Raw genomic sequence first — 24,260 nt, forward strand, 5'->3', positions numbered from 1 at the left:
AGGTCCCGAGTCCTGACTCCTTACACACAGAGCGTGGGCCTGGGAGTGGGAGTCCAGGCCCCCCAGGCCCAGGGCCCTCCATCTTCCCTCCCCAGTCAGACTCACAGCACCAGCCCTTGGGCCACGGGGGTGGCAGGCTCAGCTTCAGAGGCGCAGTGGCTGTCCTGGCCTCTGGTCAGTCTCCCTGGGGCAGGGGCTGCCTCTCCTCACAGACCTGGGCCTCCCTTGGGGTGGGTGCTGCCTCACAAGGGAGCCTCAGGTGGGGGTGGGTGCCGCCAAGTCTTTACTGTCCGCCCAGAGGCATCCAGCGGGCAGCTGACCCCCTAGACCAAAGATTCCTGGATTCTGAGGCACTGCCTCCCCCACCACGTGGAAAGTTGGCCCTGATCAATTAGACCGTGCGCTAAATAAATCACTCGAGGGGCTTAGAGCTGTGTTTTTGCAGCGGCTGCAATAATAATATTAATAACAATGCCCCTCAGAAACCCGGCCAAGGCTGGAGTCTCAAGTGGGGAGGGAGCGGGTGCAGGGGCCATGCTGGCGTCCCTAGGCCTACCCCCAGCCCCCTGCCCACCCACCAGGGCCCCGCCACCTGGGCCACAGCCTGGCCCTGTCTCCTGTCTCAGAGCGTCCCGGACGTCTCCTACCCAGGGCCCCCTGGCCATGGTAGGGCTGTGCCGGGACCTAGAGCCCACCCCACACCAGCATGCATGCAGGGGAGGCTGGGGAGGCCCGGAGGACCCCCAGAGATACCCTGACCAGAGTGGACAGGAAGAGGCTGTGGGGCAAGGGCAGGGGCAGGGTAGACAGCACAGGGAGAACAGAAGAGAATAGAGTGTGGAGAGAAAGAGGGGGTGCAGGGCGGGAGGAGTAGGGGACGAGGGTCTGGGCGCAGGTTCGGCCCCCTGACTTCTCCAGGACCCCTCCTCCCACAGCGCTGACAGCCAGCATGGAAACAGTGCTCATCTCATGGGGACCTGCCCTGGAGGTCCACGCAGTCTGTGTAACTGCGGGGGGCCCCCGTGGGCACTGGCCCGGCCCTGCTTCTGGGATGAGGTTGAGTGAGCAGATGGGGACCCCTGCAAGGTCCAGGGCCAAGGCACAGACACAGAAGCAGAGGGAGATGGGTCTCCATTGTCACCCAGGCCCCTTGAGAGACCCCCGCCACCGCCAGAACCTGTGGACAGCTGAGCCGGATCTGTCCCCGCATCCTACAGTGGGGGGTCGGCCAGCACGGGCAACAGAGAGGAGCCGGCACAGGCCCTCCGTCCTCCTGTGTGGGGCCAAGGAGGCCTCTGGCTGGTGAGTCTGCTGGACACCCAAGGCTCGAGAGGAAGCCATGGCTTTGGAGAGTGGCACTAGCACAGAGGGGAGCCAGCGGCCCACGGGCATCCCGCACACCCAGTGCAGAGGTGGCAGCAGGCCTGCCCTGAGGGCTGGCTCTGGGATGGGCAGAAGCGGCTCCTATGGAGCTGCAGGAGAGAAAGGCAGGCGTGCCCTCCCAGCTCAGGCCTCTCCCCATCTGAAGGTCCAGAGAGGAGGCAGCCCCCAGGAGACTGCACGGGCGGGGCTCACAGACAGGGCTCAGGGACCAAGGTGTGGGCCCCAGGGACAGCCAGCAGCAGGGAGGGAAGAGGGGGAGAGGGGGCTTCCGCTGTGGGAGATGGCCCCTTGCTGGACGAAGGGCAGTTCTAGGGGGCCTCACTCCCACCTGAGCCCAGAGGCCCCAGCCTGGCGGGAGGGGCATTGCCCAGACCCACCCCTCGGCAGCCGCTGGTGCTTTGGGAGAGGGTGTCCTGGCTGCGGTTTGGGGAGGCATGTTAAAACATCAAAGACTTTTGAGTTCAAAGATGTCAGAGGGCAAAGGTCGCGGGCCCCGGCTGCCCTCTGTTTAACCTCAGCCCCAAAAGGGAAAAGGGAGCCGAAGGGGAAGCAGCTCTGTCCCTGGCCCCATCCCCGGCCCCTCTCTCTCCTCTGATCCTTCTTCCTGGCTCTCTGCAGAGAGGGAGAGCGAGAGGGCCCCACTGTGGCTTCCCGAAGCTGCAGCCTCCACGAAGGCCCTCTCTCCCCTCCCCTTTTTTTGCAAAGGCATCGGAAAACAAACACGCTGCACTGCCCCCCCAACTCCCCACCTCCCACCCCCAAAATAAACCCAAGAACTCCGCCAGCCTGCTCAGCACAGCGGGAAAACCAGAGTGGTTGCCTGCGACCCAGAGCGCAACGTGAAAAATAAATTCCTTGTTTTATGATGGGAGGGGAAGGTGGGGGAGGAGAAGGAGACGGAGAGAGAGATAAATAATCTTTATTATTTTCTGTTATCATTTTCCTAGGGCCGTTTTGCCTGGGCACCACAGTCAGTTCTAGCCCAAGGCCCACCCCTGGGCCTAGGGCAGAAAAGGGCTGGAAGAGGTGGAGGAGGGGCCAGAGGAGGAGGAGGAGGAGGAGGAGGAGGCGAGCAGTGTAATTGAAGCTGGCTGTTGGCCCAACCACCAACTTAAAACAATAAAGCCAGAGGAAGTCCTGCAGGACAGAGAAACAGGGCGAGGGGGTGGGTGGCCAGGGGGGCAGGATGGAGAGGCCAGGGTCGCCCTTGGGACCCAGCTCTCCTTGTGGGGAGGAGGCCCCGTGTCCCAGAGAGCATAGTGAGCTGAGGGCTTTCGGTAACGGAGAGCAGGGGCGGTCAGTGGCATGGGTGGGGGTTTGGGCTGAGTGAGCAACCTGGGGGCTTGCAGGCCAGGGAGTCAGCCCAGCGAACGGCCCTGAAGTGGGGCTCCTGGGAACAGAGGGACGTACTCTTTGGGTGCTCCGGGTGGCTCCAGAACTGGCTGGGTTGGTTGGTCCAGGAGTTCCATGGCCTGGGCCTCCTTCCCTGGTACTAGGGCCGTGGATGCTGACGGGTGGGGATGGAGGGGGCCCTTCTAAAGAGGGCCGGCTCCCATGGGCCCTCAGGCCAGGGGGCACTGCCCACCTTCCAGGCCACCCTGGTAGGGCTGGGAGGACCAGAAGAAGGGCAGCAGCCCTCTCCCCAGCCCGCCACCCACCATGCTAGAGGCCCTTGAGAGGATGGGTCCATGCCAGATCCCCTGCCCACGCGGGACCCCAAAGCCGCGCCTGTGTTGGGCAGGGCGGATGCTGGGGCGCCTTCTGCGGGGCTGCACAGCTGGAGTCAGTGGACCACAGTCGCCTTCCCAGGCAGGGCTGGGCTTCCAGTCCCATCAGGGAGACTCTGGCCGAGCTAATGCTCCCCAGGCCAGGCTCCCCAGGGGACAAAGCGGGCAGGGCTCATGCCCAGCTGCTCACGCCCGCTTCCCCAGCCTGTCCCCTGTGTGCTGCTCCCCTCCCGGGCCTTAGGGTCTTTGTTCCCACGGCAGAGGGCCTGGCCCCTCGGAGGACCTCAGGCTCTGGAGACAGCACCTGCTCACGCCCAGCTAGAGCCACAGCAGGCGACCTGGTGAAGGGTCCTCAGGGCATCCTGCACCCAAGAGCAGGGAGGGGCCTGAGAGGCCGAGGGGCAATCTTAATTACCCCCAAAGCGAGGTTCAGTGGGACCCCCTTTGGAGGTCAGGGGTGCCCACGGAGAGGCCAGTCCTGGGAAGACGGGCATTTTCAACTGGCTGACCAGGAGGGGTGGGAGGCGGGAGGAAACAGGGCAGGCAGGCCAGAGGTGGTGGGAAACGGAGCGGGAGGTGACGATTTCAGCCTTCTTGGGCTGCTGTCACAAAGTACCACAGCGTGAGAGAGAGTCTGAGGTCAAGGTGCCGTGGGCCGGTTCCTCCTGAGGCCTCTTTCCTGGGCTTGCAGATGCCGCCATCTCCCTGTGTCCTCACGTGGCTGTTGCCCTGTCAGCGTCTGTGTTCTGATCTCCGCTTACAAAAACAACAGTCGGATGGGCTCAGGGTCATCCTAACGATTCCATCTTAACTTGGTACCTCCTTAAAGACCTACCTCCAGACAGACTGATTCTGAGGTTGTGGGGGTCAGGACTTCGGTGCCTAGACTGGGCAGAGACACGATGCAGGCCTTAGCTGTCTGTGTTCCCAGAACATGGGGGCCAGGAGAAGGCCAGGCGGGCACAGGCGACGGGAACACAGACGTCTGCAGGCTGCTGGGAAGGAGGGCAGGAGGGGAGAAGGGCCTGGGGAGCGTGGCTTTGGGCAGCCAGGTCACCTGTCCCACGGGTCCTGGAAACAGCAGCCCAGAGCCCAAGTGTACTGGGCCACGAGGACTTGGAGGGAGGATGTGGGTGAGGGCGAGGGGTGGCCCCCAAGAGCGAGGTCCAGAAATGCACAGGGGGCCCAGGGTCCTGGCTGGGAAGGCAGAGGCGGCCTTCCCTCGGCCAGGGACAGTGCAGATGCGGTCGGGCTGAGCAGTTGGAAGCCACGGCGTGGGAAACGGCCCGGCCAGAGCCGGATGTGAGAGGGGACCCAGGAGAGGCTGCACGTGCAGAGACGTGGCCCATCCACCCGGATCCTGTGGGCCTTGGGGGATCCAGACCCCTGACTCACAGTCACGCCACAGGCCAGGTGGGGACCCGCCTGGGGAAGAGACAGGAACTGGGGAGCTGCCTCCAGGTTTCCGAGCGCACGCGGATGGACGGGCTCCCAGCGGCCGGCTCCGACTTCAGGTCTCCCTGCCTCCCCTAATTGTCCCCGCATGAGGCACAGAGGAGGGAAGTGAGTTAACGCAGGAGTTTCCTCCAAGAAAGCTCATCAGAAAAGCCCAGATGGAAAAATCCGCCTCCATGGAGCCCTTGGAATTGGAAGTGATTTCTTTCTGGAAATATGTACCCTGAGGGGTGAGGGAAAGGACAGGGCCTGCACGTTCGTCAAGACGGAGACTGCTGGCTCCACACGCCGTGAGCCCCCTCCCCAGGGCCGCCTCAACCCCTTCCTTCACCCCCTCTCGCATCCCCTCAGGGGGAGGGTCCTGCCGGCCTGCCCGGGTCAAGGTCCATGGTCCAAGGTGGGGACGTGGCCTCTGCCTGCCCGGGTCAAGGTCCATGGTCCAAGGTGGGGACGTGGCCTCTGCCTGTGAACGAGCTGTGAACGAGTTCCTCCCCAGACCAGCAGGGCCACAAAGGCTGGGACCTTCCGCCCTCAGGGTCCTCCCCACAGCCAACCTCCCTCTGCCAGTCTGCACCCACCACACCCCATCTGCACGGAGGGGAAGTCTCCCTGAGTTTAATCTGTCCTCTGTGTGCTTAATCTGAATATGCCCCAATGCACACTGTGGGTGCCTGCAGCACGCAGATTGGAAAGCACTTAGATGTGGCTCTGCCCCTACCCCCATTTATGGACAAAGACACTAGGGTTGGGAACGAGGAACTGATTTGTCCCCAAGGCAGTGTGTGTGTCAGGACAGGACGGGCACTCCTGTGTGGAGAGCTGCCCCCCTTCCCTCCTGCCCCCCGTGTGGTCCTCCCTCACTGTACTTGCCCCAAGATGGTGGTGGTCCAAGAATGGTGTGGGTAGGGTCTCCTCCAGGCGACTGGGGACCCAGGCTCCCGCAGCCTTGTGGCTCTGCACTCCTGAAGCTGCTGGGGGTAGAGGGAAGAGAACGTAGAGGATCCTTCTGGAGACTGTTACGGACCAGACCTGAGAACAATGCTATCACTTCTGCTCCCAGTGAGTGGGCTGGGCTCTGTGCACAGGGCCAGAGGACGTGTGCACAGAGAGCGGTCCTCGCTGGCCCTCACTGGCCCGGCGGCAGCACCCACCTCCCACCTCCAAGCCCTTGTCCTCGTCTCTCTGCCAGCCCTGCTACTGTCTCCGTGATGATGGCCCTTCCAGGTGGGGCTGGTCCGACTTGGGGCTCATGAACGCTCTCTGCCCATTGCCGTGTGCCCCTATGGGCTCTGAGTTCTGGGACAGGGCCCAGCTCTGCTGCTGGGGACAGAAGAGGTCCAGAGAAGACAGAGTCTCTGTGCTCAGGGAGCTTCTGGGCTGGGTGGGAGAAAGGGCTCCACTGGGCGCAGTCAGGTGCCAAGTGCAGCTGATCCCCAGAGCCTGGTGAGCAGGAGGCAGCCCCACCACAGGGGGCCATGTTGACGCAGTCCCTGGGACTCCGAGGGCAGCCTCGGTGGCCAGCCTGGGCCGTGTGCAGTGGACACTGGGCACAAAGGGAGCCTGAGCCGTGTGCAGTGGACACTGGGTAGAAAGGGAGCCTGGGCCGTGTGCAGTGGACACTGGGCACAAAGGGAGCCTGAGCCGTGTGCAGTGGACACTGGGTAGAAAGGGAGCCTGGGCCATGTGCAGTGGACACTGGGCACAAAGGGAACCAGTGGTAAAGAGCAGATGGGCACCCCGGCACAGACAGCAGGAAGGGCCAAAGGGAGCCTGGACCGTGTGCAGTGGACACTGGGCACAAAGGGAACCAGTGGTAAAGAGCAGATGGGCACCCCGGCACAGACAGCAGGAAGGGCCACAGAGACAAATGCCCCATTTCCCGGCCAGCCCCACGCAGGAAGGTGCGCCTGGGGAGGGAGGGAGGCAGGAAAGGCAGCCGCACGGCCCAGCCGCGGGTGACTGTGGACCTTGCCCCGGCCTTTCCAGCCCCAAACCCCCCAATGTGCAGCCTCAGCCTTCAGGAATGTCCTGTCCATGGCTCAAGCTGCCAAGGGGAATGGACAGGGCCCAGGAGCGGGGGCCCAGGCAGGTGGCCGGCGGCTCTGACACTTTCCTGGCCGAAGTCTGAGTCCCCCGCGGACATCGCCGGGGCGGTTTGGTGGGCTCCAGCGTCTGGGGGTGTGGGAGAGTTTCCAGGCCCCAGCCCATCTGCTCAGGCTCCCACTTGGAAGGCCTGTGTTGTTGAGATGTCTGAAATATTTGTTTTCTAAAGGATTAGCTTCCAGATGATTCTGGAAGGGGCCAGGAACGATTGGCGTGGAGGGAGGAAGGAGGCCCTCGCTCCCTCTTGAATCTGGACCAGGAAGGCGTCCTCTGTGCCTTGAGAGGCCCAGGCCACGTCGTCCTTTCTCTAAGCCTTAGTCAGTCCACTTGCTCATCCACTGAGGCTTTTATTCATCCAACAAATATACCTTAAGCTGCCTCTATAAACCAGACCCATGGCCAGGGGCTTAAAACCCCACCTGGTCAGATAGCCCTTCCTCGCCAAGCAGGGAGCAAGGGGCTCTTCTCCGTGGGGCATGTCCTGCCCAGGCCCCCGCACTGGCCTTCACGAAACCACTCCAACGTGTACACCCCTCCCACGTGGTGCCTGTTCTCTGGGAGCTGTCAACCCCAGACAAAGTCTAGGCCATTTGTCCCCTCTGTCCACACCCCTCTACTCACCACCCTGAGGAGCCTGGCGAGGAAGAGGAGGGCCAGTCACCTTTCCTACCGACGGACTTCTCCAGCCTTCCTGGCTCAGATCCCACTGGCGTTGGCGTGCTGAGATTCAGGACAGTGGCAGCTCCTGTGGGTGGAGGATGGGGGTCCCGGGGAAGAAGATGGCCCGGAGCAGCCTGGCTGGGGCCTGTCCACGAGTGGGAGGCAGAGGACTTGAAGACGGCATGGCTTGTCTTTGACAGGGGAGGGTCTGGCTTTGGGGGACTGTGAGTGTTTTGGGAGAGACAAGAAGGGAGCCCTGGAGAGGGTGTCCTGGGGCCACCTTGCTGGTGTCAGCGTGAGCCTAAGGAAGCAGGGGCAGGAAAGTGGGGAGACACGAGGACTTCAGAGTCAGGAGGAGGAGAAGTCCCTGGAAGAGAGTCTCTAAGAACTGTTAGCACGGAGAACGAGAGAGGGGAGAGAGACCCTGGAGAAGACCAGCAGGCAGAAAACAAGGCTGGAAGGGGCAGAGGCCCAGGGACCCTGCGTCCCCAGCTTGGAGGCACCAACTGTGTCCAGCCCAACAGACACCCCACAAACCAACGGGGTCCTTGAGTGAGAATGCAGGGCTCGTGGCCGATGGTGACAGTCCTCACCCCAAAAGGAATAGCTGGGGCCACAGGCCCTGGATGGCCGGCAGCTGGGGCACCAGGCTGAGATGTTGGGGAGGCTGGCAGGGACCGGGTGGGGAGGAGGGTTGTGGGGTCAGCAGAGGCTGGGGAGAGGGCAGCGAGGTCGACAGCAGAGAGGCCAGGAGCCAGCTGTGTGCTGCCAAGAGGGCAAGTCACCAACACCATGCATGATATCCTCAATGTGGGTGACAGCCAGGACCGGCCCCATTAAAACTCCAGGCCTCCAAAGACAGGCCTAGGCCCTCAGACACACCCAGAGGTCCAGGGGCACAGGCAGGCACAGGCCGGGTGTCAGCGGGCACAGGATGAGCCAGAGCTGCCCTGCAGGGACCTCCAGAGCCTCCCATGTGTGTATTTTGGGGTCCACCACGGCAGGCTGCCTCATCCTGCCCCTTTCTAACTCTGAACTCTGAGCAGCTAAGAGCTCGCCAGGCTGCACACCACACCGGGAGCTCAGGCCAGATGGAAAACCCCACAGCAGGCCCAGCCCACATCATGCACAATGTCCTCAATGTGGGTGACAGCCAGGACCGGCCTCACTAACACGCCACACCTGGATTTCCCCAGGGGAAGGCTTGCAGGACGGTCTCCCTTCTACCTCCCCTGGAGGTGAGGCCCACTCTGTCTCCTTTCCCTCAGCCGGCAGGTGAGGAGTTGCGTGAACGCCGGCTTCCCTGCTATTTTGTGGCCGATTCCCAGGGGAACTCCCTGGTGCAGAAGAGTGAGGCTCAGAGAAATGGAGGGTCTTGGGCTTCTCTTAGCTGGGTACATCTTCTGCCCGTGGGACCGGCCGGGCTCCGCCATGCGGCTGCTGTCTGCCAGAAGCTGGGCTCAGTCGGTTAGTCCAAGTAGCCTTGCCTTCCGAATCTGGCACTCTGGTGCCCTTTCTGGGAACTCTTTCCACACGGCTAGCTTGGGCTTCCTCACAGCATGGCAGTCTCCTGACAGTGAGAGTCGTACATGGCTTTTTATGCACAAAAAGCACCCCTAAGACTTTTTAACGGTCAGCTTTGAAGTCCCAGAGCAACACCCCACTGCATTTTATTGGTCAAAAAGCACCCAGATTTCAGGGGAGGGGAAATAGATCCATCCTCCTGGCATGAGCAGGGGTGAAGCTTCCTTGCAAAAGGAGCACGGAGCGGGGACGAGACTGTATGGCGTCCCTGTAAGCGGCGTGCACGGGTGCTGCAGGGGAGGCTGTGGCTGGGTCAGTGCACCGACCTCGGGGGAAGGGAAATAGACAGTCACGTGTCAAACCGTCAGCCTCGCCACATTTCGCTCCATTCCTTCTTGGGTTGAACACCTTATGTTGCTCCATTTTGTGATCCCTGAGAAGAAGTGGCTCTGTCAGGATGGAATCAGAGAAGCAGAGCCTCCTCACGGCCAAAGGGCAGGGGCTTTGCTGGAAGGGATGGGACCTTCTGCCGAGATGGAGCTCCAGGTTGTCTGTGAGACGCTACTGCTTGGCTCTGGGGCTGGGCCTGAAGCCAGCAGGACAGGTGGTCAGGAAAGAAGATAGGCAGGAAGTGGGAGGGGACAAGGGCCACCTGGACCTCGCGAGGTCACACATGAACCCATGTGGACAGTCCGGAGCCCACATCTATGTCTTACCGCTTTGTGCTGCATTGAGTTCCCCGGAAATTCATGTCCACCCAGGACCTGTGAGTGGGGCCTTCTGTGGACAAGGGCTTTTGTGGCTGCCACTAAATAAAGACAAAGTCGCGCTGAATTGAGGTGGGGGAGGCATCAATTCAATGAGTGTTGTCCTTATAACAAGAGGGAAATTTGCACACAGAGACACAGATGCACAGTGGAGGAGGCCACGTGAAGACAGAGGCAGAGACTGGAGCAATGCAGCCGCACGCCGCAGGACGCCTGGAGCCCCCAGAAGACAGAAGGGGCCAGCAGGGGCCACCCTAGGGCCTTGCGAAAGAGGGCGGCCCTGCCCTCCCCTGGGTGGTGAACCTCGGGGCTCCAGAGCTGTGAGAGTCATTCCTATGGTTAAAACCACCCAGTCTGTGATCACTTTTTCACTGCAGCCCCAGGAATCAAACCCCTCCAGTCCGAAAACACAGGGGACATCTGGAGGAGCAAGCACCACGCACCAGGGGGCCGCAGACACCCGTGGCCCAGGACTCAGAGGAGCTGCAGGCTTGGGGCCCGGGGCCAGAAGGCTGAGCCCGGGACGGTGACACCAGGCGTGTGCAGTAGCAGCACCCAGCCAGCACCCCCGGCAGATGCAAACATGGTGGCCGTTTCCACCCACTGGTCATGCTGCAGCCGGATAAGTCTGCCAGGGCTGCCTCTACAAAGCGCCACGGACCGGGAGGCTTAACTGAGGGAGGTACATCCTCTCCCAGTCCTGGAGGTTGGAGTCCAAGATCAAGGCTGCTGCAGGGCTGGGTCCTCCGAGGCCCCTCTCCTTGGCTTATAGACGCTGCCTTCTCTGCGTGTCCTCGCGGGGTCATCCCTCTGTGTGTGTCTGTGTCCTCCTCTCCTCTTCCTATAAGGACACAGTCCTGTGAGACTGTGCTCACCCCTGCTCACATCAGGAGAAAGGTCCTGTGTCTCCTCTCGGGACCCCATCTTGGTGCTTCCCCCTTGGCTACCCCACGGTCAGGACTCCGCCACCAGTGTGAGCCCACACACTGGTTCTGGAGTGGTGGGCACAGGTGAGAGGGAGGTACAGCTGCCACTGCCAGGAAACCCCAGGACGGTCCTGAATGGGCCCGCAGCTGGCTTTTCTCTGCCAGAGTCATGAGAGTGAAGGTCGCCAGCTCCCAGGGTCAGGGCCCAGCCTCCTTCCATCTCACTGCTCCGGCCGCCTCAGTTCCTCATGGAGTCTGTTTGGTGCCTCTCCAGAGAAGACAAGTTGAAGCCCTGACTGCCAGCGTCTCAGAGCACAAGCTCATTTGGAAATAGGGTCATTATAGACACAGTCGGTCAGGTCAGACTGCAGTAGGGCAGGCCCTGAATCAAACATCATGGTGTTTGTTAGAAGAGTGGCACGAGAGAGCAGTGCTGCGTGAAGGCGCAGGGTGGGAGCGTCCTGGAAGATGGGCATGGCTGGGGTGACAGATCTGGGAGCCAGGGAACACTAGGAGCCTCCCTTAGAGCTCCAAGAAGGAGCCAGCCTCAACCACCCCTGACTCTGGCCTTCTAGCATCGAAACAGGGAGAGACACATTCCATATGATTGTTCCAATCAGCCCAGCTTCTAGGACTTCCTTATGGCAGCCTCAGGGAACTGGTTCAAAGCCCAAGTGGGCTATCCCATTACTTACATCTGGGTAGGTCCCAGCCACAGGGGAGAGAGAAGAGAAAGCCCCTCTATCTAATGACACGCTGTGCCATGTCCCACCCAAGTGACACGCTGTACCCACATCCCGTCCAGGTGACACGCTGTGCCCACGTCCCTGTCTAGGTGACAGGCTGTACCCATGTCCCACCCAGGTGACATGCTGTGCCCATGTCCCTGTCTAGGTGACAGGCTGTACCCACGTCCCACCCAGGTGACACACCGTACCCACGTCCCACCCAGGTGACACGCCGTGCCCACGTCCCTGTCTAGGTTACAGGCTGTACCCATGTCCCACTCAGGTGACAGGCTCTACCCACGTCCCTATCCAGGTGACAGGCTGTACCCACGTCCCACCCAGGTGACAGGCTGTACCCACGTCCCACCCAGGTGACACGCCGTGCCCACATCCCTGTCTAGGTTACAGGCTGTACCCATGTCCCACTCAGGTGACAGGCTCTACCCACGTCCCTATCCAGGTGACATGCTGTACCCACGTCCCACCCAGGTGACACGCCGTGCCCACGTCCCTGTCCAGGTGACAGGCTGTACTCATGTCCCACCCAGGTGACGCACTCTACCCATGTCCCACCCAGGTGACGCACTCTACCCATGTCCCACCCAGGTGACATGATGTATCCATGTCCCTATCTGGGTGACAACGCTGTGCCATGTCCCTATCCAGGTGACACACTGTGCTCATGTCTCTATCTAGATGACAGCACCGTGCCCACATCTTCATCCGGACAACAGCACTGTGCCCACGTCCTGTCTTGGTGACATCAATGTGGTTACATACCTGTCCATGTGATACCACCATGCCCGCATTCCATCCACGTGATACACTATACCCACATCCCTGTCCAAGTGACATCACTGTGCCCACATCTGCCTCCAGGTGACAGTGCTGTGCCCACATCCCCACCCAAGTGCTCTGGGCAACTTGGTCGGGGCTCTGGCCACTTTCATGTCGGTGTCACCCTGTGTGTAGATCATAGCACCCAGGCACTCAGCATTGCCGTGGCCAGCACAGACCAGATACGACCCCAGTCGTCCTCAAAACTAGGTCTCCTGTGCTGCTGTGCCCCGCAGTTGCTTCACTGGCAAGACCACTCTTAGCAGGTGAGCCTGGAAGCAGAACCTCCGCAGCTCCTGGTCTGTCCTATACACATGCAAATGCCCCATTAGAAAGCAAATAGCCCCAAGTGTCTGCCTGCTCCCAGGCAAAATCTTCCTCCGGGAATCAGTGAACAGAAGAGATGTCCGTCACCCCCAGGAAAGTGGTGTCTGAACCCGTATAACTGCCCAACAGGTTCTCCCTGCCACCTATCTGGACAGAGCTGCTATCACGACAGGGGAATTGCAATAAAGTTTAATTCACACATAATCGGCCGTGCAGGAGACTCGAGTTTTATTATTACTCAAATCAGTCTCCCAGAAAATGTGGAGATCAAAGTTTTTCAGGAACATTTGGTGGGTAGGGGGCCAGTCAATCAGGAGTGCTGATTGGTTGGGTCAGAGAAGAAATCATAGGGAGTCAAAGCCGTCTTTTTGTGCTGCGTCAGTTCCTGGATGGGGGCCACAAGACCGGATGAGCCAGTTTATCAATCTGGGTGGTGCCAGCTGAGCCATCCAGTACGGGGTCTGCAAAATATCTCGAGCACTGATCTTAAGTTCTATAACAATGATGTGACCCTAGGAGCAATTTGAGGAGGTTAAGAATCTTGCAGCCTCCAGATGTGTGACTCCATGACTCCTAAACCATAATTTCTAATCTGTGGCTAATTTGTTAGTCCTGAAAGTCTAGTCCCCCGGCAGGAAGAGGGTTTGTCCTGGGAAAGGGCTGTTATTGTCTTTGTTTCAAAGTTAAACTACAAACTAAGTTCTTCCCAAAGTTAGTCCAGCTTGCACCCCAAAATGAACAAGGAGGCAAGATAGAGTTAGTTACGCCAGGTCTCTTTCACTGTCAATTTTCTGTTATAATTTTTTTTTTTTTTTTTTTTTTTGAGACGGAGTTTTGCTCTTGTCATCCAGGCTGGAGACCAATGGCTTGATCTTGGCTCACTGCAACCTCCACCTCCCGAGTTCAAGCGATTCTCCTGCCTCAGCTTCCCAAGTAGCTGGGATTACAGGTGCCCACCACCATGCCTGGCTAATTTTTGTAGTTTTAGTAGAGACTGGGTTTTGCCATGTTGGCCAGGTTGGTCTCGAACTCCTGACCTCAGGTGATCCACCCGCCTTGGCCTCCCAAACTGCTGGGATTACAGGCGTGAGCCACCACCGCTGGCCGATTTTCTGTGATAACGTTTGCAAAGGCGGTTTCACCAGGAGAACCAAGCATTAATGCGCTGTGACTAATGTGTAGTAGAGCGGCATTCCCCAATGGGAGAACCCTGGGGCTGTCTAGGAGCTCCTGCATGGCTGGGATCCTAATCCCAGGGACACCACTGATGACAGCTCCCATAGCAAGTAGGACAGTGGATACTTAGAGGCAAAGAGAAATCTCTATGTTCTGGAGTGGTCATGACTTGGACCCCAAAGAACCTGAGCCCAAGGTCCAGATGGAGACCCTCCTCACAGGGCCTCCAGCAGGAACAGGGATTGTGGGAGCCTGCCAAGCATAGCGCACAAGTATTTCTGGAGGCTTCCCGTTCAGTCTTAGATGCCGACCTCACCAAGGGCAGCCCATCTCACCAACCTCACCAAGGGCGGCCCGTCTCACCGACCTCACCAAGGGCAGCCCATCTCACCAACCTCACCAAGGGCGGCCCGTCTCACCAACCTCACCAAGGGCGGCCCATCTGACCGCCCTGATGGCGCAGAATTGGCTGTAGGTGTGGAATCAGAAGTGGCCGCGCGGCGGCAGTGCAGGCTCATACATCACAGCCCGAGCACGCCTGGCTGGGGTTCGCCCACAGAAACATCCCACGTCACCCAGGCCAGGTGCCTCATTGGTTCCCGAGGGTCGTCTGAGATAGGACACTCATGCGAGTAACATTGGGCTACATGTTTCATTCACCCCAGGGTACACTGTTGAAGGTTGGGGAGATTGGAGGAGATACTTGGGGGACAATGAGGTGTCCCAGTTCCTTGGATGAAGGGATCTCGGCCTCAGCGTGAGACCCCTCCCACAGAGTCTCTGGCAGGCATAAGAGCCCGGGGGCTTTTGCATAGCACATGGGTAATTTCTAGAGGCTTCCCCTTCGGTCTCACCGCCCGGATGGTGCAGAATCGGTTGTAGTTGTGGAATCGGAAGTGGCCGCGCGGCGGCAGTGCAGGCTCACACATCACAGCCCGAGCCCGCCCCGGCTGGGGTTCGCCCGCGGAAACATCCCGGGTCACGCAAGCCAGGCACCGCAGGGTTCACGGGGGTCGTGAGGGATAGGACGCTCATGGGAGCCACGTTGGGCTATGTGTCTGATTCACCTCAGGGTGCATTGCTGAAGGTTGGGGAGATGAGAGGAGATATTTGGGGGACAATGAGGTGTCCCCATTCTTTGGATGATGGGGATCTTGGCCTCAGCGTGAGGTCCTTCCCACAGGGTCTCTGGCAGGCACAAGAATCCGGGGGCTCCTGCGTAGCACATGTGTATTTCTAGAGGCTTCCCCTTCAGTCTCACCACCCTGATGGCACAGAATCGGTTGTAGTTGTGGAATCAAAAGTGGCCGTGCGGCGGCAGTGCAGGCTCACACATCACAGCCCGAGCCCTCTCTGGATGGGGTTCACCCGCGGAAACGTCCCGGGTCACCCAAGCCAGGTGCCCCAGGGTTCTCGGAGGTCTTCTGGGAATAGGATGCTCATGGAAGCCACATCAGGTCTTTTTATCGGGCCATATCCACAACCCGTGGCCCCGGGTCGTACTCTGAGGCCTTCAGTGACATGGCCTGGGACTCAAGTCACGCCTACCAGCGTGATGAGCACAACGAGTTCCGCCAAAAGCTTACACTTTCCACATCCATCCCAGAGCATAGATCCGACTAAGGACAGCCCCCAAAATCCCGAGCCTTTTACTGAACTGACAATTGCCTCCCCAGTGAACACTCTTAAACTCGTCAATCCTAAACGGCCAGACATTAACATTCCCATTCAGTGCAGGTTTGATATGCTAATTCAGGAGCTTGAGATGCTAAAGAGCTGGGAGTGTCACTGCTGCTTTATTCTGGGGTCTAGGATCCTTGTGTTGCCTGAGATAATCCGCTAATGTGGGTGCAGCAGACATCCCGCGGTTTGTGGAATTGACAAAGGATGGGGATCAGTGGTGTTTGTGCACCGTGCGGTCTGTGCCCAATCGCCTGCCTTGTGCTGTGGAATCTGTACACCTGGCCAACATGTGCTCGTATGAGCCTGACGGTGCATTTTCCAGAGCCCCACCTCGGCTCTGCCCTGGAGACTGTATGCTGCTGGAATCAGACTCAAGGACCTCATCAGAGGACCATGGCCCCGTATCACCTTGGTCAGGGACTGAAGTTGGGACAGGAAAGCAGAGACTTCTGAAATGAGGGATCCCTGTGTTCTGAGGTGGTAATGACTGGGACCCAAGGACTCAAGCACATGCTCCAGAGGGAACTGTTTCCCACAAGGCCTTCGGCAGGAACAGGGATCCTGGGAGCCTGCCAAGCATAGTGCACAAGTGTTCCTGGAGTCTCGCTGCCCGGATGCCACGGAATCAGTTGAAGGTATGGAAATACAGGTGGCTGTGTGGCGGCAGGGCAGGCTCACGCATCATAGCCCAAGCCCGGCTACCTGCAGTTCCCCTGCGGAAATGTCCCAGGTCAACAGGCCAGGCGCCGCAGGGTTCACGGGGGTCATCAGGGATAGGACACTCATGGGAGCCACATCGGGCTACGTGCCTGAGTCACCCCAGGGTGCACTGTTGAAGGTTGGGGAGATTGGAGGAGATACTTGGGGGACAGTGAAGTGTCCCCATTCTTTGGATGATGGGGATCTCGGCCTCAGCGTGAGACCCCTCCCACAGGGTGTCTGGCAGGCACAAAAGCCCAGGGGCTCTTGCATAGCACATGGGTATTTCTAGAGGCTTCCCCTTCGGTCTCACCGCCCGGATTGCACAGAATCGGTTGTAGTTGTGGAATCAGAAGTGGCCGCGCGGCGGCAGTGCAGGCTCACATATCACAGCCCGAGCCCGCCCCCGCTGGGGTTCGCCCGTGGAAACATCCCGGGTCACGCAAGCCAGGTGCCGCAGGGTTCCCGGGGGTCGTGAGGGATAGGACACTCATGGGAGCCACATCGGGCTACGTGTCTGATTCACCCCAGGGTGCACTATTGAGGGTTGGGTTGATGAGAGGAGATACTTGGGGGACAATGAGGTGTCCCCATTCTTTGGATGATGGGGATCTCGGCCTCAGCGTGAGACCCCTCCCACAGGGTCTCTGGCAGACACAAGAACCTGGGGGCTCTTGCATAGCACATGTGTATTTCTAGAGGCTTCCCCTTCGATCTCACTGCCCGGATTGCACAGAATCGGTTGTAGTTGTGGAATCAGAAGTGGCCGCGCGGCGGCAGTACAGGCTCACACATCACAGCCCGAGCCCTCCCCGGCTGGGGTTCGCCCACGGAAATGTCCCGGGTCACGCAAGCCAGGCGCCGCAGGGTTCCCAGGGGTCGTGAGGGATAGGACACTCATGGGCGCCACATCGGGCTACGTGTCTGATTCACCCCAGGGTGCACTATTGAGGGTTGGGGCGATGAGAGGAGATACCTGGGAGACAATGAGGTGTCCCCATTCTTTGGATGATGGGGATCTCGGCCTCAGCATGAGACCCTTCTCGTAGGGTCTCTGGCAGGCACAAGAACCCGGGGACTCTTGCATAGCACATGTGTATTTCTAGAGGCTTCCCCTTCGGTCTCACTGCCCGGACGGCGCGGAATTGGTTGTAGTTGTGGAATCGGAAGTGGCCGCGCGGCGGCAGTGCAGGCTCACACATCATAGTCCGAGCGCGCCCCGGTTGGGGTTCGCCCGTGGAAATGTCCCGGGTCACCCACGCCAGGTGCCGCAGGGTTCACGGGGGTCATCTGGGAATAGGACACTCATGGGAGCTGCACCAGGTCTTCAGGTGGGGCCATATCCACAGCCCTGTGGCCCCGGCTCGCACTCTGAGGGCTTCGGTGTCATTGTTTGGGACTCAAGTCACGCCTACTTATGTGATGATCACAGCGTGTTCCAGCAAAATCTTACACTTTCCACATGTATCGCAGAGCACAGATCCGACTCTAAGGACAGCGCTCAAATCCAACTCTTTACTGAACTGACTTCTGCCTCCCCAGAGAACTCTCCGAGCTCCTCAGCCCTAAGTGGCCAGACATTAACATGCCCATTCAATGCAGGTTTGAGATGCTAATTCAGGAGCTTAAGATGCTAAAGAGCTGGGAGGGCCACTGCTGCTTTATTTTGGGGTCCAGGATCTTTGTGTTGTCAGAGATAATCCACTAACGTGGGTACAGCAGACACCCTGTGGTTTATGTACTCGGTATGGGGTGGGGACCCTGATGGGGCTAAGATGCTCGATGGCCCGGATGTGCTACTTGCTCAGAGATCATCATATCCGGGCTGTGGTAGTTGGCGTGTGGAGAGGTGCATTTGCCCACAGGTGTTCCCTGTGTCCGTGCATTGCTGGGAGTGAAATTCCAGGGCAGCACCACCGGATCCTCCCACAACGGCTGGAGCGGGAGCGAGGGGCCTGGGGAGCCGCCTTGCCCGGCACATTTGTATTTCCGGAGCCTCCCTTGGGTCTTGGGTGCTGTCCCCAATGAGCCCATCTCCCAGCAATGGCACAGAATCGGTTGTAGCTATAGAGACAGAAATGGCTGAGAGGCAGCAGTGGTGACTCACATGACAGTATGAAGGTGACCCAAGGCTGGACTCCACTTTTAGCAAAATGTGGGGATCTGCCTTGGTCTCCTAACTTGGGGGTCCACTCATGGGAAAGCCTGAGAATTCTCATGCCGTGAAGCTGGGGTTCACCCACGACAAAGTCCGGTGGTCAGTGCTCAGCAGGCAAGCACCCAGCGGTTCCTGGCCGGGCCATAGAAGCAGAGGGTTTGCCGAAGGCGCAGCCAGCCCTTCCACATCCCAGAGGGCCTGTGGGGTGATTGGACCCATGAACTCTGGGTCCCTTGGCCCTGGTGCCCCCCTTCACGGCTTCAACACTCGAGACTTGAGGTGAACCCTATGGACCGCGGGGCCCCAACAACCCTCCCCAGAGGCCAAGGTGGTGACCCGCGGACCCACAGCGGGGTGGCTGGGGGAGTCGAAGCTCTCCAGTCTTCACTCCACTCCCAACCGTGGTGCCCCGCGGGGCCTGGGAGAGTCTGTGAGGCCGCCCACCATTTGTCAGTAGAGTGCGCCCGGGAGCTGAGAGCACGACCGGCAGCATGCCGTCTTCAGACAGGAAAGTGGACGGGAAGGGGACTAGGGTGCCCAGCGGCTGTGGGGACTCTGTCCTGCGGAAGCCGTGGTGACGAGCACAAGCTCGTTCAACTGGATGGGAATCGGCCTGGGGGCTGGCACCGCATCCATCGGGGGTTTGCGGCACTTCCCTCTGCCCTCAGCACCCCACCCCCACTCTCCAGGAACCACACCCCGTGGACTTCCGGGACCCCTGGAGCAAACGTGAGGTCTGAGCCGTCCGTGGTGTTGGCAGGAAAGGGCTCTGTGTGCCATCCAAGTCCTCAGGGACCCGCAGTCGGCCCCCAGTCATGTGCAAAGTACGTGCAGGGCGCTGGCAGGCAGGGAGCAGCAGGCATGGTGCCCCCTGAGGGAAGACAGCAGTCTGGGAGGGAGAAGTCCTCGACCCTGAGGGAGACGACAGGGGCAATGCCCAGCCCTGTCTCCGGATGCCAAAGGAGGGGTGTGGGGAGGCCGTCTTTGGAGAATTCCAGGATGGGTGCTGGGTGAGAGAGACGTGTGCTGGAACTGTCCAGGGCGGAGGTGGGCCCTGCGGGGGCCCTCGGGAGGGCCCTGCTCTGATTGGCCGGCAGGGCAGGGGCGGGAATTCTGGGCGGGGCCACCCCAGTTAGAAAAAGCCCGGGCTAGGGCCAAGGAGCAGGGTGAGGGAGGGGGTGGGAGGGGTGGGGGGTAACGGGGGAAACTGGGGAAGTGGGGAACCGTGGGGCAACCAGGGGAAGATGGGGTGCTGGAGGAGAGTTTGTGGGAGCCAAGGAGCACCTTGGACATCTGGAGTCTGGCAGGCGTGACGACGGGTGGAGGGGCTAGCTCGGGGCAGGGCTGTGGGGTCTGGGGCCAGTGAGGAGTGTGGAGTAGGCGCCCAGGCATCGTGCAGACGGAGCAACATCAGCTGGGGGCGATGGGCCCGAGCTAGGGCTGGAGAGAAGGGGGAGCCAGACATTCATCCCGGTCACTTTTGGTTACAGGACGTGGCAGCTGGTTGGACGAGGGGAGCTGATGGGCAGGGTTTGATCCCAGGGCCTGGGCAACGGAGGTGTAGCTGGCAGCAGCGGGCAGGTGAGAACCCCATCTGCCGGGCAGGTGAGTCCCTTCCCTCCCCAGGCCTCGCTTCCCCAGCCTTCTGAAAGAAGGAGGTTTAGGGGATCGAGGGCTGGCGGGGAGAAGCAGACACCCTCCCGGCAGAGGGGCAGGATGGGGGCAGGAAAGTTAGAAAAGGTGACATCTTCTCGGGGGGAGCCGAGACTGCACACGGCTGGGGGGCTGCGGGCTCATCCCAGGCAGAAAGGGCAAGAGGGCAGGGACGGAGCGCAGGGTGGCCAGCGTAGGGTCCAGCACGTGGGGTGATACCCCAGGCCCGGGTCAGACAGGGACAAGGCAGGGGACACAAAACAGAGGGGTCCCCAGCTGCCACCTCACCCACCGCAATTCATTTAGTAGCAGGCACAGGGGCAGCTCTGGCAGGGCTTTCTCAGGCCTATGCCGGAGCCTCGAGGGCTGGAGAGCGGGAAGACAGGCAGTGCTCGGGGAGTAGCAGCAGGACGTCACCAGGAGGGCGAAGCGGCCACGGGAGGGGCCCCGGGACATTACGCAGCAAGGAGGCTGCAGGGGCTCGGCCTGCGGGCGCCGTTCCCACGAGGCACTGCGGCCCAGGGTCTGGTGCGGAGAGGGCCCACAGTGGACTTGGTGACACTGTATGCCCTCACCGCTCAGCCCCTGGGGCTGGCTTGGCAGGCAGTACAGCATCCAGGGGAGTCAAGGGCATGGGGCGAGACCAGACTAGGCGAGGCGGGCGGGGCGGAGTGAATGAGAGCTCTCAGGAGGGAGGCTGGCGCAGGCAGGGGTGAGGAGCACAGCAGGCGGCGAGCGGGAGGCACTGGCCTCCAGAGCCCGTGGCCAAGGCGGGCCTCACGGGCGACGACGGAGCCGGGATCGGTGCCTCAGCGTTCGGGCTGGAGACGAGGGTGAGTTTTTTCTCCTCTGCCACCCTGAGCCCCCACCCGCCCCTTCCCACACAACTAACACCTCTCTCGTTCTCCCCACAGCCAGGTCTCCAGTCGGGGTGGACGTGCCCACCAGCTGCCGAAGGCCGGGACGCCAGGTCCGGCGGACTTGCCGAGTGGGACATGACATGGTCCGGTGTGACGGCGAGGACAGAAGGGGCGCGTCCGGCCTTCCTGGTAAGCATGTCTGCCCTCCTTGCGTCGGGACGGGGCCCTGCCCAGACCGCCCGGCCGGGCCACCATCTCACTCCCCCCACCTTTGTCTCCTACAGAACATCCTAGGCTGGTGGGGCTGCGGCAAGAAGCGGGTCTGTTTCTTTACTTCTCCCACGGAGTCGGCACACTACAGCTGCCCTCTGGGCTCCCAGAACCCACAACATGAAAGGTACGGGGCCTCCTGCCACACCTGGGGTGGGGGGCACGTGAGAGGAGCTGAGTGGGACCTCACTCCTTCTCCATCCGCAGAATGGTGCTACCCAGCTCAAGCCTGGGCCTTTGAATCCGGACACAAAACCCTCTAGTTGGACTCGAACACGCTGCACTTTACAACCACTGCACTACCTGACTCAGGAATCGGCTCCGGAAGGTGAGCACCAGCGCTCCTTCCGGAAGCCTCCAGGCCCCCGAGCACCCTGCCCCCACCCAACCCACGTGTCGCTATTTGCAGGTGAAGCTAGAGGAACAAGACCTCATCAACCCAACACCAAAGACGCCATTGGACCAGCAGCGCCCGCAGCACCCACCCCCCACCAGCGACTCCATCTTCATGGCCACCCCCTGCGGCGGACGGTTGACCACCAGCCACCGCGTCATCCCAGAGCTGAGCTCCTCCAGCGGGATGACCCCGTCCCCACCACCTCCCTCTTCTTCTTCTTCATCCTTCTGTCTCTTTGTTTCTGAGCTTTCCTGTCTTTCCTTTCTCTGAGAGATTCAAAGCCTCCCCGACTCTGTTTCCCCCGTCCCTTCTGAATTTAATTTGCACTAAGTCATTTGCACTGGTTGGAGTTGTGGAGACGGCCTTGAGTCTCGGTGCGAGTGTGCGTGAGTGTGAGCCACCTTGGCAAGTGCCCGCCCAGGGCCCGGCCGCCCTTCATCTGGGCTGGGTGACTGGGCGCCGGCTGTGTGCCCGAGGCCTCACTCTGCCCTCGCCTAGTCTGGAAGCTCCAACATCACGGGGCAGCCTTCAAGCATTCCATTACGCCCCATCTCGCCCTGTGCCCCTCCCCACCAGGGCTTCAGCAGGAGCCCTGGACTCATCATCAATAAACACTGTTACAGCAACTTGTCTCAGGGACTCTGGAATCTGGGGCTGTGGGCCTGACATGGGGGAGGCCAGCCTTGGGCAGAGGGGGGCTGGAGGGAGGGGGAGGGGGAGGAGTCCATGAAAAGGGGATGGGGGTTCCAGGGTGGGGGACTCGGGGATGGGTGCAGCACAGCACACACCAGGGGTGGGGTGAGCAGAGGGTGTGTGGACATCAGGGGCGCAGGGCAGGCGGTCAGCACGCAGTGATGGGGGTGGAGGGGCTGTAGGACCAGGGGCTCCAGAGTGGGAGGGCCTGGGCTGGCGGAGGGGTCCTGGGTTCTGAGGCAGGGGTCAGGGACCACCAAGGCACCCCCAAACGAGTGCCTCCTGCCACCCCAAAGTCCCATCAGAATGACACCTTGGTGCTGGCCCCACACTCCTGAGGCTCAGACTAGGTGACTGGGAGAGGGCTGGCCATGCCACTCTGGGAGGCCCACAAGGTGCTCTGGGAGACCCCATCCCAAGAGGGGCACGAACCCCTTGCCAGTCCTGTTCCTGCTCCCCTGTTGCTGTGGGTGGGAGCCGGGGCCACGCCGGAGGGACGGCCCCCACACAAGGAGCCAAGGGGTGGGGGTGGGAGTGGGCAGGTGGCCTTGGGGTGGAGGTCCTAAGGAGGCCAGGGGGCCAGGAGGAAGGCGGAAGGAGTTGAGGGTGGCCACAGAGAGGAGGTGAAGGAGGGGCAGGAGGGCCTAGGGTGAGGGGCTCCCGAGATCTCTCCCTGGGGTCTTGCTGCTGGAGCCCCAAGAACCCTGGCATGCAGGGGTTTGCTTCCCAGGTGCCAAGGCAGCCCACTCACGGGTTCAGGGTCAGCTTCCCCACAGAGGCCAGCGGCCGGCAGCTCCCTCAGCCAGGCCTCCCAGCCCCCAGCCCCTCACTCTGCAGGCGCTGGGAACACAAGGGGCAGCCCCTGGAAATAAGGGTGGGGTCCCGGCCTCCCCATTCCTTCCCTCCTCCCCCCTGCCTTCCACCCCCATTCCCAGTGCACAGAGCTGTCAGGAAAAATGCCTCCCCGACTGACAAAGAACAGACAGGAAGGCGGTTAGGGACGCCCCTCCCCTACCGGCCCAGCCGCCCTTGGGGTCTTGGTGTCCAGGGCGGAAGAGCAGGGTGGTTACCCACGCCCCTTGGGTCTGGCCTCCCCTCTGCACCCTCTCTTGCCCCGTCCCCATCCAGCTGTGGGCCCTGGGGTCTGTCAGAGACTGAGGGGTTTCCAGGGACACACTTGTGTGCTAAAACCTGGGCGGATGGTCACCCCCCAGGATGCACGTAGACATCCGGTGAGGGAGTTTCTTGAAGCCTCTGGGATGGTGCCTCTGGGACTGGCCGCCATCTCATGGAGGAGGTCAGAGGTCGCTGGGGCCAGCCCAGGGTGAGGCTGCATTCATCTTCCTGACCCTACAGGCCAATCTGACTTACCCAAGTGGGTTTTGGCCGGCAGGATGAAGTAGCCCATCCATTACATGTCAAGAGTCAGGTCTATAAACGGCCTTTATTATAAACGCCCAACGCTGCAGGAGGTTTACAAAGCGGGGCTCAGGAGATAAGAGCCAGCTTCCCCAGGTGGCGGCTGCAGGGCGCAGCAGGCAGCCCCCGGGGTGCCCAGGGTGGCGGGGCAGGGGAACTGTAGGGAGGGGGAGGGGGCGCCCAGAAAACCTCACCTGGGGAACACAGAAGACTTTGCCCGCTTCAAATCCCTGCCTGGGGAAGGGCGCATGGGAATGGGGCCTCAGGCCTTCGTCACCTGCCTCAGCTCCTAGGGGCTGTCTCCTCCTGGTCACTTGGAGAGAACAGGCATGCTGGTCACATCCACACCTCTGGGCCCAGGAGTGTATGAATGACACGTTTGCTCTGGAGTTTCCACCTGGGAGCTGTATGGGGACAGGGCTTCTCCTTCTCACACCGGATGGGGAAGGGACACAAGCCTCCTGGTGGCCCCCGCCATCTCCCAGCACTGTCCACGGCTGTGTCCACGCTGGCTTCCCCCTGAGAGCAGAACATGTACACAGGCGCAGTGCCTACCTCTGGGCAGCCCATGTTCCTCTGCTCCCTGCAGCAGAACGGGCTTCCTAGGGCAGTTCCCGGGGTGGTGTCCCCACGGCAGCCCCTGAGTGCCAGAGAGGATCTGGGCCACCGGCCCTGAGACAGGGAAGTAGTGAGGGCAGCATTCTGGGGGCTGAACCTCAGAGTGAGGCAGGCAGGTGGGGAGCCACAGGCCTGGGGGCCCCTGCAGCAGGTGGTCAGCCTCGGAGCCTCCTGCCGCGCCCCGGGGCGGGGGCTGG

General features: G+C 60.8%; 2 protein-coding genes and 1 long non-coding RNA gene across 3 annotated transcripts; 1 reads left to right on the forward strand and 2 right to left on the reverse strand.

The window, feature by feature from the left end:
- Positions 1 to 2,261: 2,261 nt before the first annotated feature.
- LOC116269789 lies at positions 2,262 to 13,212 on the reverse strand. The gene is made up of 3 exons (XR_004177607.1): positions 9,569 to 13,212; positions 7,290 to 9,285; positions 2,262 to 5,536 (listed from the first exon to the last, which is right to left on the reverse strand). It is a non-coding gene; the product is annotated as an uncharacterized LOC116269789 (long non-coding RNA).
- A 2,805-nt stretch (positions 13,213 to 16,017) lies between these two features.
- Positions 16,018 to 21,268, forward strand: LOC103877374 (uncharacterized PE-PGRS family protein PE_PGRS54). Its single transcript, XM_009185368.3, is given in 8 exon segments — positions 16,018 to 16,134; positions 19,818 to 19,989; positions 19,992 to 20,247; positions 20,249 to 20,483; positions 20,486 to 20,639; positions 20,721 to 20,855; positions 20,951 to 21,063; positions 21,144 to 21,268. Coding segments are annotated over 7 exon segments (1,179 nt in total). The 3' UTR covers positions 21,061 to 21,063; positions 21,144 to 21,268.
- Positions 20,977 to 21,981, reverse strand: LOC108581861 (H19 opposite tumor suppressor). The gene is given in 3 exon segments (XM_017948137.3): positions 20,977 to 21,597; positions 21,600 to 21,845; positions 21,848 to 21,981. Coding segments are annotated over 3 exon segments (447 nt in total). The 5' UTR covers positions 21,939 to 21,981; the 3' UTR covers positions 20,977 to 21,487.
- Between the last annotated feature and the right edge of the window lie 2,279 nt (positions 21,982 to 24,260).

This window comes from Papio anubis, chromosome 12 (assembly GCF_008728515.1).
Source record: "Papio anubis isolate 15944 chromosome 12, Panubis1.0, whole genome shotgun sequence".
Lineage (NCBI taxonomy): Eukaryota > Metazoa > Chordata > Mammalia > Primates > Cercopithecidae > Papio > Papio anubis.